At 37.8% G+C, this 14,945-nt stretch overlaps 2 protein-coding genes across 3 annotated transcripts in view; one reads left to right on the plus strand and one right to left on the minus strand.

The window, feature by feature from the left end:
- The window catches only part of ccnj (cyclin J), a 15,430-nt gene extending 9,862 nt beyond the window's left edge, over positions 1 to 5,568 (minus strand). The window contains exons 1-2 of one of the 2 annotated variants that reach the window (XM_062058760.1): positions 5,381 to 5,568; positions 5,036 to 5,136 (exon numbers count right to left, since the gene is read on the minus strand). In XM_062058760.1, the coding sequence (XP_061914744.1) occupies positions 5,036 to 5,136; positions 5,381 to 5,561 (282 nt within the window). In that variant the 5' untranslated portion in view covers positions 5,562 to 5,568. The remainder of the gene's footprint in view (positions 1 to 5,035; positions 5,137 to 5,380) is intronic. The other variant, XM_062058761.1, reaches the window with a different exon arrangement.
- Positions 5,373 to 14,945, plus strand: part of LOC133657432 (zinc finger protein 518A) — a 48,516-nt gene continuing 38,943 nt past the window's right edge. The window contains exon 1 of the mRNA XM_062058753.1: positions 5,373 to 5,565. The gene's annotated coding sequence lies outside the window, so the exon portion shown is untranslated. The remainder of the gene's footprint in view (positions 5,566 to 14,945) is intronic.

Raw genomic sequence — 14,945 nt, forward strand, 5'->3', positions numbered from 1 at the left:
ACTAAAATATAGAATGTAGATGAACAAACATTTGTATTACAAAATGTGAGTTGTCGATACCAACATTTTGTTAATGCGGTTAATGCTTGTTTGGGTTGAAATAAGCTATGAAAATAAATGTTACAATAATGAGTAGCTTTTGAACATTTTTATTTTGTAAAAGTAACTTGGTTGGAGACCCCTGGATTAGAGCATATGCATTTAAAGTAAAGAAAATAAAATACTAAGGCATCTCACCTGGCTTGAAACTCTCACCATGTCACAACTGAAAGTAAAGTTAAATCTCTTCCTGTCATACTTTCCATATTTATGTATCCCACATGATCCAGCCCCTACTTTCGTTCCACCTAGGGCTCGACCTGTACATCCGGGCTGGTCGTCCGAATGGCAGTGCAAGAGCGCATGACATCGAGCTAAAACCCAGAGCTGTTACCTCAGAGTCCAGTCCAGCCTTTTTTGGAATTTTGCCTATCGTTCACAATCATCATGATGGATGGATTTATTTTTAATGCATTCTAAATATTAAATAAACGTAGAGTAAATAAAAGTCTGCTTACAGCGGTGCCAGAAGAAGCTCCATTATTCCACCCATAAAATCAGATAACCATTCAAAAAGTGCCAACAATACTCAATTTACATTTGACTTGTATATTAACCAAGTATTCAATCCAATCTACTTTATTTATATAGCACATTTACACAACAAGAATGTTTCCAAAGTGCTGCACAGCCATGTTAAAAACAATATTAAAAACAGTATTAAAAACAATATTATGTTCCACCAATGACTGAATAAAAACAAAAATAAATGAATAGAAAACCAATATAAAAACCAATATAAAAAATAAATATGATTAAAACGATTTCAAAGGGTAAAACCAATTAAAACAGTAAAATAGAAATCAAAATTTATAAAAAAAACAAAGAGGACAACAGAGGACAGAAGACCACACAACTCACGTAGTTTTAAAAGCCAAAGAATAAAAGTGGGTCTTAAGACGAGACTTAAAACACTCCACTGTGGAAGCAGTTTGAACGTGGAGGGGCAGAGTGTTCCAGAGCTTAGGGCCGACCACAGAGAAGGCCCTTTCTCCCCTGGTTTTAAGTCTCGTCCTGGGCACCACGAGCTGGAGCTGGCTCTCGGACCTCAGAGCGCGCGCAGGAGTGTAAATTTGGATGAGGTCCGAGATATACTGAGGTGCCAGTCCATGTAAAGCTTTAAAAACAAACAGCAAGGTTTTAAAATCAATTCTAAAATGAACAGGGAGCCAGTGCAAACTCTGAAGAATTGGGGTTATATGCTCGTGTTTCCTGGCCCCTGTTAAAAGTCGTGCTGCCGCGTTCTGGACTAACTGCAACCTGGAGAGAGCTTTTTGGCTAATGCCAGCATGAAGTGCATTGCAGTAGTCCAGGCGACTTGAAATAAAAGCATGCACGACTTGTTCAAAAAGGTTAAAAGATAAAAATGGTTTTACCTTTACTAAAAGACGAAGATGATAAAAACACGATTTTAAAACGCCATTGACTAGTTTGTCAAATTTAAAATCGCTGTCTATAGTGACGCCAAGGCTGGTGATTTTGGGACGCACCTAATTTTGCAATGGTCCCAAGTCAGTGAGGGCCGGACCAAAAACTGAAATTTCTGTTTTTCCCTCATTCATTATTAAAAAATTCTGGGATAACCAAGCCTTGACATCGCATAGACAGTTGAGAAGGGGTGTCAAGAGGCCGTGGCCTTTTGAAATTGGCATATAAATTTGGCAGTCATCTGCATAAAAGTGATAGAACACTCCATGTCTCTTAAAAATCTCTCCAAGAGGGAGAATGTATAGTGAAAACAGGATGGGGCCTAGAATAGATCCCTGGGGGACACCACAGTAAAGCGGATCAGAAGAAGAGGTGGCGTCCCCCAGCCTGACCGAGAAGGACCTCTCTGACAGGTAGGATCTGAACCACTCTAATGCAGTCCCCCTGACACCCACACAGTCTCTCAGGCGATCTAAAAGAATTGTGTGGTCAACTGTGTCAAAGGCAGCTGTAAGATCTAAAAGCACTAAAATGGCAGAGCTACCAGAATCAGACATTAAAAGCAAGTCATTAAAAACCTTTAAAAGTGCAGATTCAGTACTGTGCAAAGCTTTGTATCCAGACTGAAATGGATCTAAAGTGCTATTTTCATCTAAAAAAGGCTGCAGTTGCACCAAAACACATTTCTCCAGAATTTTTGACACTAAAGGTAATTTGGAAATGGGCCGATACTTTGACAAACTTGTAGGATCTAGTATAGATAGTACTATTAGTGATAGTGTTAATATAAGCGCTAACGCAGACTATTTAGAGCGGCGCCATGATCACTTCTGGGTGTGCCTATGTAGGTTTACATCATTGACTGATCAGCTGCTTCCTCGCTTCCTTGTTACCTGTAAATTTATTGTAGATCATAAATCATGCCTCTCACCTGAACAGTAGATGGCTGAGAATATAATCCGACAAATTGGTACACTTTGACAGCCATTTCAGGACCTGTAACTGGCGAGGACGACACGAAAGCGCCTATTTCCCCCGCCACCCCCGCCCTGTTTCTTCGCGAGGATTATGAGGATTATGAGACATGTTTCATCTAAATGGGAATATATGAAAATCTTTGGCATCTGGCATCCTAATGACAGCCGACCTTGCACCGTAAGCGATGTTTTATTATGTTTGTTGGCTCTCAAAGTCTGTAGTGAGCAGAAATTAGTGATGAAGACAAAAAAACAGCAAACATCAAGATACATTTTTGCGCCATGTATGATTGAAATGATCAGAATGCATAAATATTAAGTGTTATTATAAATGTGTCTGTTACTGCATTACATATATACTTACATCATTTACATAAAACCTGCTCAGTGGCCTAGTGGTTAGAGTGTCCGCCCTGAGATCAGTAGGTTGTGAGTTCAAACCCCCCGGCCCAGTCATACCAAAGACTATAAAAATGGGAGCCATTACCTCCCTGCTTGGCACTCAGCATCAAGGGTTGGAATTGGGGCTTAAATCACCGAAATGATTCCCGGGCGCGGCCACCGCTGCTGCTGCTCACTGCTCCCCTCACCTCCCAGGGGGTGAACAAGGGGATGGGTCAAATGCAGAGGACACATTTTACCATACCTAGAGTGTGTGTTACAATCATTGGTACTTTAACTTTATGGGGGTGTTTGGATGTTTTAGGAGCTCTATAGGCAGAATTGAACAGCTCCCATAAGCAGACATTTGATCAAATGTACTTAATATTAAGAATACATTAAAAAAAACATTTGTCATGTATTTCATAATGACTGTGAACCATCCATCCATTTTCTACCGCTTGTCCCTTTCGGGGTCGCGGGGGGTGCTGGAGCCTATCTCAGTTGCATTTAGGTGGAAGGCGGGGTACACCCGGGACAAGTCGCCACCTCATCACAGAGCCAACACAGAGAGACAGACAACATTCACACACTAGTGCCAATTTAGTGTTGCCAATCAACCTACGATAGGCAAAAATCCAAAAAATGTGCAGTTCCTCTTTAAGGTGTCAGGAAGTGAGGGTTTCCAATGTACTGTAATATTATACTGTAATAGTGTACATGGTAATTGGAATGTGTTATATATTGTATATATTATATAAACATATAATATAATATATCAGTATATTTTATATACCAGTGGTGGGCCGTGCGTTTCCCACCTAGGCCTTCAATGATGTCCGACTTCAATGTTTATACTGAAATAAATAAACTTACAACTTATTAAATAAAAACATAGAAAAAACTACCAGCAACGGTAAAGTTCAGATCCATGAAGGAAAGAAGAAACTGAATGAATGTTTATAACTGAATACATTTACATATGCTTACACATTTGTTTTCTTTTGTATTTTTTTTTTTTAAGAAATAAGTAACTTTTATGACAACCTTTTTCCAAAATACTATAGAATGTGAGATATAACAGGATAATGCATACATTTGTCATTTGTTTTCAAAAACGCTTACAAAAAAGTGGGACCCCAAAAATGTACTGTGGGACCCCATTTTAATGACTTGATGGGGTCCCTGTGACCCCATTTTGAAAATTCCTAGCGGCAACACTGCTGTCAACAGAGGAGAAAAAATGCTTTATTTAAATAAATATATTATTTATAAAGCAAGTTCAAGTATCATTGGCAAATTTTCACCTAGTCCCGGGCCTTGGCACGCATTTATGTGTCCTCTTTTTGGGATTTCAGAATATGGTCAGCCTATGATTGGATACAAACTAAAACTAAACACAACAGCACTGGAAGGAGCATAATATGACATGAAGTGAATATGAATAATTGTAGGTATTTAGGGAAAGTAAATACCAAAATAATTGTATCTTTAATTATGATCATGATTTCTAGTTATGTTAAGCCAGCAGAGAAGGAAGGCCTTGCTGGCCCTGACGGCCCACCACTGTTATTTACTGTATATATAATATGTAAATATTACATATATGTTATATTTCATATTGCTACTATGGTACATTTTTAGTCTACTTAACACCTGCATTATCCTTTTCATCCGTACCCTTTCCATCCTTTGAAACTGAGCTACTGTGTGGAACAATTTCCCTTGTGGATCAATAAAGTTTGTCTAAGTGTAAGTCTAAGTAAAATGATACCATGTGAAAATGTATGCATGCAGGCTCCTGGAGGAAGATTTCAATTTAAAACCGTGGTCACCAACCTGATGTAATAATGCATTTATCTGTCCTAATATTTTAGGGGTCAACTGGTAAAGTCCCAGAGATCTACTGGTCGATCGACCCCTGTTTTAGAAAATAACAGAGTGCCATATTTAATCATACATCTGTCGAACACAACACTTGGCCGTCAATCTTATCAGCTAAAAGTAGGTAAACTTGATTTAGTATTAAAAACCTAGGGATGTTGTTGCATTACAAATCCTCAGAAGTGTCACTAATGGTATTTACATTAATTGGAGCATCTTTTGAACAAACTCGCGATCGTAAACTAAAGAGTATGATCCACACTCACGTACTCACTTTGAATCTCAGCGCCTGGTAAATATCTGCAGCCAGTTGTCCTTTCCACCATTGGTCCTCTAGCTCCATTTAAAAGAGGGGAGTTGGAAATTTCTGTAAAACCAGGCGAAACATTTGCTTACAGTCATTAGGAGTTAAAAACACACTTTGTGCTGAAAGGACGCCTCTGCCTGTGGACCAGCAAATCATTTAAAAAGCGTTCCACCACCAGGCAGGCAATAGCTGTGAAATGTTCACGTAGTTAGCAGCAGCTGCTGGTTTTCTGACGAGTGCACCGGTCGCTCATTCATTCGTGACACAGTATGAAATAAAGAACGTTTGAAAAGAGAATACTCACTGAGTGAGCACATGTAGAATGAATGTAGTGGCTTGTTTCGCCGAAGTAAACTCCAGTTTAAAGTCGGCGAACATGCTCGTTCACTGCGCTCATTGTTGTAATCAGTCAGTGACGCTTCTTCCCTTTGCAAGAGCCCAGCAAACACAGCTGTGGCCTTCATTGCCTCCGGAAATACCGACATCAAGGTGAGTCTTCATCAAAAACAAAAAAATCCAAATTCAAAGGCGAGTCCTAAACAGAATATTTTATTGCTAAGTACTTTGAGTACTAATTTGACCACGCCCCCTCCAAAACATCTTTTTAACCGCTGGGGTTGAGGATTTTATTTTTACTACAATACATCTGTTTAACGCTACTTCCTCTGCATGAGTTTTAGAATTCCAGTTGGTCATTGAAAGCACCACAATGTCCAGCTACCACCAGCAACAGCAAATAACAGGTCGCAGCCCAATGGCGCAGCCAATTAAAAAGTAAATTAGCTAAGTTAATATGCATTTAAAATCTCTTTGTGCCATTTCAAACTTCAAAGTCAACAGAAATATTTGGTCATTGCTTAAAAGCAGAGGTACTTTAGGGGCTTGTGAAATGTTTGCTTGATTGGACTTTATTTGTAATATATTTTTTACATTAATTCCCCTGCAATTTTTTCCACAGATTTAAAAGTTTTTAAATACATTAGCCTTGATTCACTACACTATTGACCAATGGCAGTGCCATGATGACCACACTAGTCACTGTACTAATAAAAACATGAATAAATAATTACATAATACTATATTTATGTTAGCATTTAAGATAGCTAGCGATTATCGCTCTTGTTGGCAGCTGGCGATTAGCGCACTAGTTAGCAGCTAGTGATTCGGGTGCTACTTGACAACTACCGAATAGTGCACTAGTTGCCAGAAAGCAATTAGCGACGCTATACTGTATTATTTGAACGTCTCAGCGTCGCACAACAAGGTACCAGTACCAGTTTAATTAAAAACTATTTTAATGCAGGACAGTTTGGGGATCCTCAGACAGCCGAGTCACAGGATGATAGACATTACTCGTAAGTTCTTAATGATAACCAGCACAATTCATAAAAGATTAAAAATAGAAAGACTGAAAATTATCCCAAAATGTACTCTTGCTGATTGGCTGTCAATGCTTGTGGCATCTTCATAATCACTGTCATCATCATACGGCACAGCAAATTTCATCACTTGTATTATCATTAATTAGCGGTGAGGAGCTATACATTTTAAAGGATGATTTAAAATGTGTTAAATACTTGAGAGCAGCGTAGGGTTTAGACCAGGTGTCTCAAACTAATTTTAGCTCAGGGGCTGCATCAAGAAAAATCTATTCCCACGTGGGCCGGACGGTTAAAATCATAGCATTATAACTTAAAAATACAACTACGGCAACTTCGGATTGTTGTTGTTGTTTTACTTCGGCCCAAAATAGAACAAGTACATTTTTAAAATGTACATATCACAAATAATCCTCTTGACAAAACATTACAAGTTAGTTGAAAATTCAGAAGAACATATTGGTGCAGTTTCAAAAGCAACATGAAGAAGACAATGAACTTAGACTTCTTCTCAGTGTATCTACAAAGCAATTAAACTTTAAGTCACAGCCTATCTGGGATTTAACAAAAAACTAAATAAAGCATAAATAAAAACTCTTGGATGTATCAACTACCTCTTTTGTCATTTTCACTGTTCACTTTCTTTAAATTTGCACAGAAGACTATCATTTTCACAGAACCATATACATTTGCAGTGTCTCATGCAGCATTTTAAGTGTGGTTACCAATTGTTTATTTTAGTCCTGTTTGTTTTATTTACGTTGGGTCGAGGGGGAGGAGTCATAGCACCGCTTTACCATGTACCTCTTGCTTGGTATACTTGCTAAATGATTTGCTTGCTTAACAGAATTTCTATTGCGACATCCAGTGGACATATTTACAACAGCAGTTTCTTTATTTAAAAATGAAGCTCAGTTTTACACTTAGCAAACTCATCTCGCGGACCAGATTGAACCTGTTCGCGGGCTATGTTTGGCATCCCTGGTTTAGACTTTAGCGAATCTAAAATAAGCCTTTTTAGGTTTTTTTTTTTTATGGGTGTGTCCATTAGTTGCAGTACAGTATGGTCTGGGAGCATTAGCCCCATACATAGCGAAGATCTACAGTCACAGGTATTTACAATAATCATTTTGTACTTCTCCATTTTGCAGACCAAATCAATTGTGTACACATGCAATGTTGTAAACAGCATTTTGTACATAGGCTTTCTTCAATTTAGTTCAAAATTTAAGATTTAAATGTTTTATTGTCAAGTCACCACATGTCCAAGACACACAGATCATCAAAACTAATGTTATTCTACTCTATGCGGTTTGATTACAATATAGTATATAATATAACAATAACAATGCAAGACTGCAAATAATATACAGTATAGAGAATAAAATACAATATTGGGATATTTTAAAAATGTAAAATTTAAGAAGGTGCACATAAGCATATAAATATGTACAATATATACTGTACTATATTTGTTCAAAGCTAAACTAGCCTTTGTGCATCTGCTAAATGCATGTGTTCACTAAGCACAGTTGATTGATATGATAATTTCATTGTCATAGTATTTTTAACCTTTATTTTTGTCTAAACCTGTCTCGGATTGTGGCTCCTACCATGGTAATGAACTCTAACACATTTATTGACACCATATTTACCATTAGACCTAGCAGACCAAAACCTCAGTGACCACCTTAGCGTAGTTTGAAAATATGTTATAACCAGAAAACTGCCATGGATTGTCTCTAAATGCCACCTGAAACATTTTAACGAGCAGGCTTTCTTATATGGTCAAACACGAGCAGAATGGTGCATAATAAGCCTCATGCCTGACATTGAGGACGCCTGGTCTGACTTTAAAATTAAATTCACTGTTGTTCTCAACAAACATCCTCCTAAGAAAGTAAGTTAAAATCACCTTATTCCGTGGTTCAGTCCTGATTTGTAAGTACTTATTTATCAGAAACATCAACTGTAGCAAGACTCTAGAACCCCTTACAAGAAATACATGAAAGGGTAGCGAAACAGGACATCCAGAAATAAATGCACTCAGTCTATAAGACAGAGCTGCTCATCAACAGTACAAATCCTAAACTGTTTAGGAAAACCATCAAGTGACTTAAAAACATACCTTCCTTCTGTAGTTGAATCGGATTGTTGTCACAAACAAGTCCAAGATAATTCAATGGGTCAACAAACATTTGATCAAAGCCAGATGTGCATATGAAATACTATGCTTCTTCCTACTGATTCTCCAGTCATCTCAAGATCCATGTTTTAAAACACTCTGTTACAACATTCAGTGCGTACAAGTCTCTGGTATACTGTTGGAACTTCTCAACTTGGACACTTATAAAACCCCAGGCCCGGAGGATCTACACCCACTCTTCTTGAATTATTTTGCAGCCCCCATCTGTGATGTGTGCAACTTTTCCTTGCAAACTGGTGTGTTCCCCAAGGATTGGAAATCTGCTGCAGTCATCTCACTCTTTATAGGGAGGTGACAACAGAGATTTGAACTGTTCAGGCCAATCTCAATTTCTAAAATGTTTAAAAAAAAAAAAAAAAAACACAAGCTGAAATAACATTTAGAGACCCTTAATCTCTTTAAGCCTCTGCAGTCTGGTTTTAGATCAGAACATGCTAAACGTTATGGTGGTTATGGTTTAAGTTTATGCGGTAAATTATATTGTATGTGCCACAGACAACAGAGTATTATCCTGCTGTTTTTGTGGATCCAGCAAAAGCTTTTGATTATGTCATTCCCGCCATACTACTCAAACGATTACGGAATGTTGGTCTTTCTGAGAGCTGTATCACTTGGTTTAGCAGCACCTGTCCTGGGCACACACATTCAGTGAGGGTGGAGGGCCATTTTTCAGGCCCATTGCCACTTTGCAAAGGTGTTCTGCAAGGTTTTATACTAGGTCCAATGCTCTTCAATACATCAACAATATAATCCACTATTGAATACTATCTTACATATTTGTATGCTGATGACACTATTATTTTTAGATCCTCACTCCACACTGCCTTGTCTGAGATGCAGACACATTTTACTAACATTCAGACTACACTCTGTAGTCTACAGTTAGCACTGAACATTTACAAGACTAAACCAAAATATCTTACAAATCGATCATCTGAGAAATAGTCTCTCTCTCTGAATGGTTTTGCTCTGCAATTTGTCACTTGTTACAAATACCTTGGAATCTGGCTTGACAGTTCACATTTTTTATTTATTGGTTTAATCACAGGGACATTGCAGTAAATGTACCAAATTTAGCCAAACGGCTATTTTTCATATGTTGTCCCTAGACATATCTTAAAATGTTCTACCTAAAACAATAAATCGATTATACGGTGAACAAAGTAATCCAATTGAAAAAACTGTAAAATACACATCATTATAAAAACCCCTGTCAAAACACAATGTACATTTAAAATAAAGGCATAAATAATAAAGGCAGGCAAAATCATCAAAATAGAAACGTGCAACTCATCAAAACAGCATCAACGCGAGTGGCAGCACAGTTGGTTTCGAGGAAGAACACACACTTTTACTCTAGGGCCCTAATATCCCCTTAAGTGAAAGAAAGTGTGCAACTATGAAGATTCTGCACCGCTTCAACCAAAATGTGTGTTTCGTATTGAGCAAGTCTTAAACGTGGACACTCCCTGTCAAATCCGGCCTTCCGCGTATTCTCTCGTTGACTCAGGGGGAATTAAACTTTTGTTGGAATTTTGAATATCATCCAATCCAATCCACTTTATTTATAAGCAAATTAAAAAAAAAACAATGAATGGTTGACAAAGTGCTGCACAGTAGTTAGTTAAAACACACATTTAAACAGATGTTAAAACTAAGGACAGTTTAGTGTAGGAAACCTTTAACTAAAAAAGAATAAATACATAAATGGGAAAAAAAAATGGACAAAGATCACACAATTCTAATGCTGGTTTTAAAAGCCATTGAGTAGACATATGTTTTAAAGGGGATCTGCACTTTTTTTTTTTAGGAATTTTGCCTATCGTTCACAATCATTACGAAAGACAACAACACATACGTCCTTTTTTGGGGGATTTTAAAGACGATAAAAAATGCTTGGAAGATGTGACCGGAGCAGGCGGAAGACGGTAGATGTAAGAACTACCACAACGGCTGCGAAGGCGGAAGAAGGCTGCAGCAGAAAAAGGTCCCCAGTCATCTTGGGACTCCATGCCACTGGACACTGACCCGATTCTGTCAAGGATCGTGTGGTGACTGTCTGTGCACCAGTCTCCCCACGTTAAACAAAGTCACGCACAGGCATCTTCCATAAAGGGATACACCCCTACCAGGAGGATCGTCATACTCGTTCGAGTGACCGCTGATGATGAATGCGAGTAGCCTCCAAAGCCCTCTAAAACAACTTCAAAACCCTCCACAAACATTTTATATACACACTACAAGTATATATATATATATATATATAAATATATATATATATATATATATATATATATATATATATATATATATATATATATATATATATATATATATATATATATATATATATATAATGTAGTAACAGACACGTTCATAACAATATATAATATATACAATATTTAGCTTATTTTGGTCACTTTAAGCATGGCCGGAACCAATTTCCTTGACACATTTATTTCCGTTTCCATAGCAGCACACTTCCTACTACCGCAAAAACAAATGTTTGTTCCTACTTTCGGTAACAAACTTGAGTGTGTTCTAATCATGGCAGTCTTGGTAACAGACAACAAGGATGTCTATTTTAGGACAAATGAGGATTCACATCCTTATATTTTTGAACATGAATATACAGAGGATGAACTACAACTACTGCTTATATAAACGAGCACGAAGGAAGGCTGAAACGTTGGAGCAGACGATAGCCGAGAGAGTGAGGTTGGCGTGACTTTGACGCTGTAAATGTGGAGCTTCCTTTGCTCTTGTAAGTTTATTGTGGATCATAAATCATGGCGCTCACCTGGATAGTAGGACGAGGATGTAATCCTACAAGTTGGTACACTTCGACAGCCAATTTATAACCGAAAATGGCGTGAGTAATTTTTCATCTAAAACGGGAATTTAAGAAGATTCTATCAGTCGGCCTCCTAATGACAGCAGACGTTGTACAGTGAGTTAAGTTTGATTATGTTCGTTGGCTCTCCTTAAGTCTGCAGTGAGTAGAATCAGTGATGTTGTGGGGGAAAAAAAGTGAACGTTGTGGTGCGTTTTTTAAAACAATGCGCCGCGTATGCTTAAAATGATCAAAATACGAAAATATTAAATGTGATTATGAATGTGCCTGTTACTACATTACATATTTACTTACATCACGTATATAAAACCCTAATGGAGGTGTTTGGATGCTTTTTAAGTGTTTTAAAAGGCAGAATAGAGTGACTCTCATTTCCACCATTGTAAGCATTTTGATCACATTTTGTCTTACATAAGGATTGTGAATGATTTCAAAGACATTCACAATTGTTATTAAAACTCTATGATTAAAAATTTTCACAAACCTAACAAAAAAAGGCACCATGGCAAAGTCCATCTTGTTAGGAATGAGCCCTTTTTTCGCGATTACCACAATTTTGCCTGATTTATGCGGAGTGGGCGTGTACACAGGCTAGATAGGAGAATACAAATAAGAAGAATGATTGTTTCTTCAAGCACATAAAAACCCACTAATGCGCAAACGAAGAATAGGGCCCATGGAGACTAAATATACTGTACATATTGGTCCTGAAATCACAATTAATCACAAGCTATACATAAAGTTATGGTTATGGTTTAAATGTATTTCAAACACGCATACAGTTACAATATGATACATCACATATTTCCAGTTTCTCATTACAACATGTCCAAAGAAGAGTAGGAAGAATCAGATCCTATTTATTCCTACCCCTTTTCTATTTCTTAGCAATTAATAACTTATTCAATTCGCTTCCTGTTCTCAATCTGTACAAGTTCTCAACTGTAGTGGATTGTCCGAAGCTTAAACAGGCAACAAAAGTAGTTTAGTACAACAAATGTATTTACCCATTATCAGAAGTGCAGGTTGAATTGAGTTGGCCGTGCAGACAGACCACATGTCACTCCGGAGCAAACAAGACACACACAAGCCAAAATCACTCTCGAGTTCCGGTCTTCTGCCATTTTTTATATGTCTTTTGTGCGTCATCGTTCCTTATCGAGTGCGTCAATGTCTTTTATCTTTTCCCTATCTGTTCCATAACAACTCGAATCCTTTAGACAGTCAACACATTCTGTAGACAGGTTGGCACGACTTAACATTCACTTTTGTCCCACTGGCACAGAATAGGAAAGAAATCAAATGAGCGTACATTCCCATTAGACATGCAATATAGGTCAAAGGTCAGAAATTCTACTACATACCCGCCTTCCAGGGTCTTAAGACCCTGGACCAAAACAATTTCTGATATAGACCACTAACTTAAATCTCCACCGCAGATAGAGGCAAAAACCTCAATGTTTTTATACGAGGCAAAAATTCCGTCTATGACCCTCCTTCAGAGCGATCGCTGTTACCAGCCTGCAGTAAAACCATCTCACAGAACACAATTAGTGGCCTACCCTTTGATTTAGTAAAGGAATAACAAATACTTTGATCATGAACATAAATAGATGAATGTATATAGACTTATGACTGTAAGACATTTGCAAAAATATTTTTCCCGGCATTTGCAATGAATGTAGTTACCAATATTGTTAATTATCAATTGATTTTGAACACACAACTGAATTTCGTATGAGTCCATGTTCGATTAGAGCTCGTACAGATGGCTCGGTGGTGCCTCAGGCTGATGGCCTGCCGACACCTCGTTGGGCTTTCGGCTGCCCTGGTGAAGAAAGAGATCCACTCAAACAGTCTGTCTTCCTTCTGATTAGAATTTGTTTAACGCTTCTCTACGTTTTGTTTTGACAATGGCGCTGAGTGGCTCTTATCTGTACTTCTTCATACTCTATGTTTCACAGATGCCCTTAGATGTATTAGAATATAAATTTAACTTTTATTTTATTGTGTGTTTATTCCTAAAAAAAAATTAAAATGTCAATGTATAATCAAATTATCTTTATCAAATTTAAATTCAATATTATTAATTTATTTGTTGTATAACTATTAATTCAAAGTTACAATGTGTCCTAATCTATGATGTTCGTGCGTGTGTGTTTGTCTCAACTTCCACACAGAAACTGGATGGATCAGATAAGCAACAAGGCTGTACCAAAAAAAGTATACTAGACATATAAATGAATGATGAATTAAACAATGTTTCAATGTCCCACAATCCGTATTTATTTATTGATATTTAAATGTGTAATTTTCCATATATCTATTATTTACTGGACTTATAGCAAGCACCTACTAGTAGCACACTCTACAGACCGAGAATAACTGTTCAACCACACTTAGTAATGCCAAGCTACATGCTAACTTAGCCTTACTTTGCCTCAGTAAGCAAACTTTTGCTAACACAATGCTAACCTAGCTCAATGCTATGCTAACACAATGCTAACCTAACATTGTCACACCTCTTTGGCCCACGCCTCGTACAGCTGACACTCACACAGCCTCGCCACACGCACACACTCTTATCTCAAAATGTCTTCCAGCTGAGACTCCTTTTTTTTTTTTTTTTTTTTTATATGCGTCACACAGTCACTCACACACAGAGAATTTACCAGCACAGATAAAAGTAAATGCAATAGACAACTATTTTTCTCATCCAGAAGCACAGCTGTATCATATCAGAACCTTAATAATAAGAACAACATTTATCATTCACTCTTAGATGGACAAATAGTCAAGTTTAAGGAGGGTATTCTGGACTTCCCTGCTTAGGCTGCTGCCCCCGCGATCCAACCTCAGAGAGCGGAATAAGATAATTAAATGGATAGATCATACACTCATATGTTTTCTGTACATAAACTTTGTCTACTTTCTCACACATTTTAGACAATTTCCAAACTTTTACAGATAGCGGGGCTGTGAGAAAAAGCGTGAAGGGAGGTTGCGAGAGGGGGGGAGGAAAAGGAAGGGGGGAATTAAACCAGATAAGAAACCAGGTGCTACACAAAAGTTATTAAATTATGCAGATATATATATATATAAATAAAAAAAAACACACATTTTTATCCCACAACCCACGCCCCCCTGGTCCGGACCAATATAAACAACTAATGCACGCGTGCTTTTGTGGAATCGGCCGTCTCATTAACAAACACAGGTCCCATCATTACTCATACAACGGCGATTAACCCGTTCCAGCGGAGCAGCCCCTGGTTTTCCTTCCTGACCAACACGGATAACAGCCTAAGGCGCTGTAGAATCACCAGGAATCACCCCCCAATCCTACAGTACATCGTGTCTGGTCAGTCCATATAGTTTCACCAAGGCTCTACCATATGGAGCCCTTAACTCTATCCATCTATACTGCAGC

The sequence above is a fragment of the Entelurus aequoreus genome, linkage group LG09, assembly GCF_033978785.1.
Source record: "Entelurus aequoreus isolate RoL-2023_Sb linkage group LG09, RoL_Eaeq_v1.1, whole genome shotgun sequence".
In the NCBI taxonomy this organism is placed as follows: Eukaryota; Metazoa; Chordata; class Actinopteri; order Syngnathiformes; family Syngnathidae; genus Entelurus; species Entelurus aequoreus.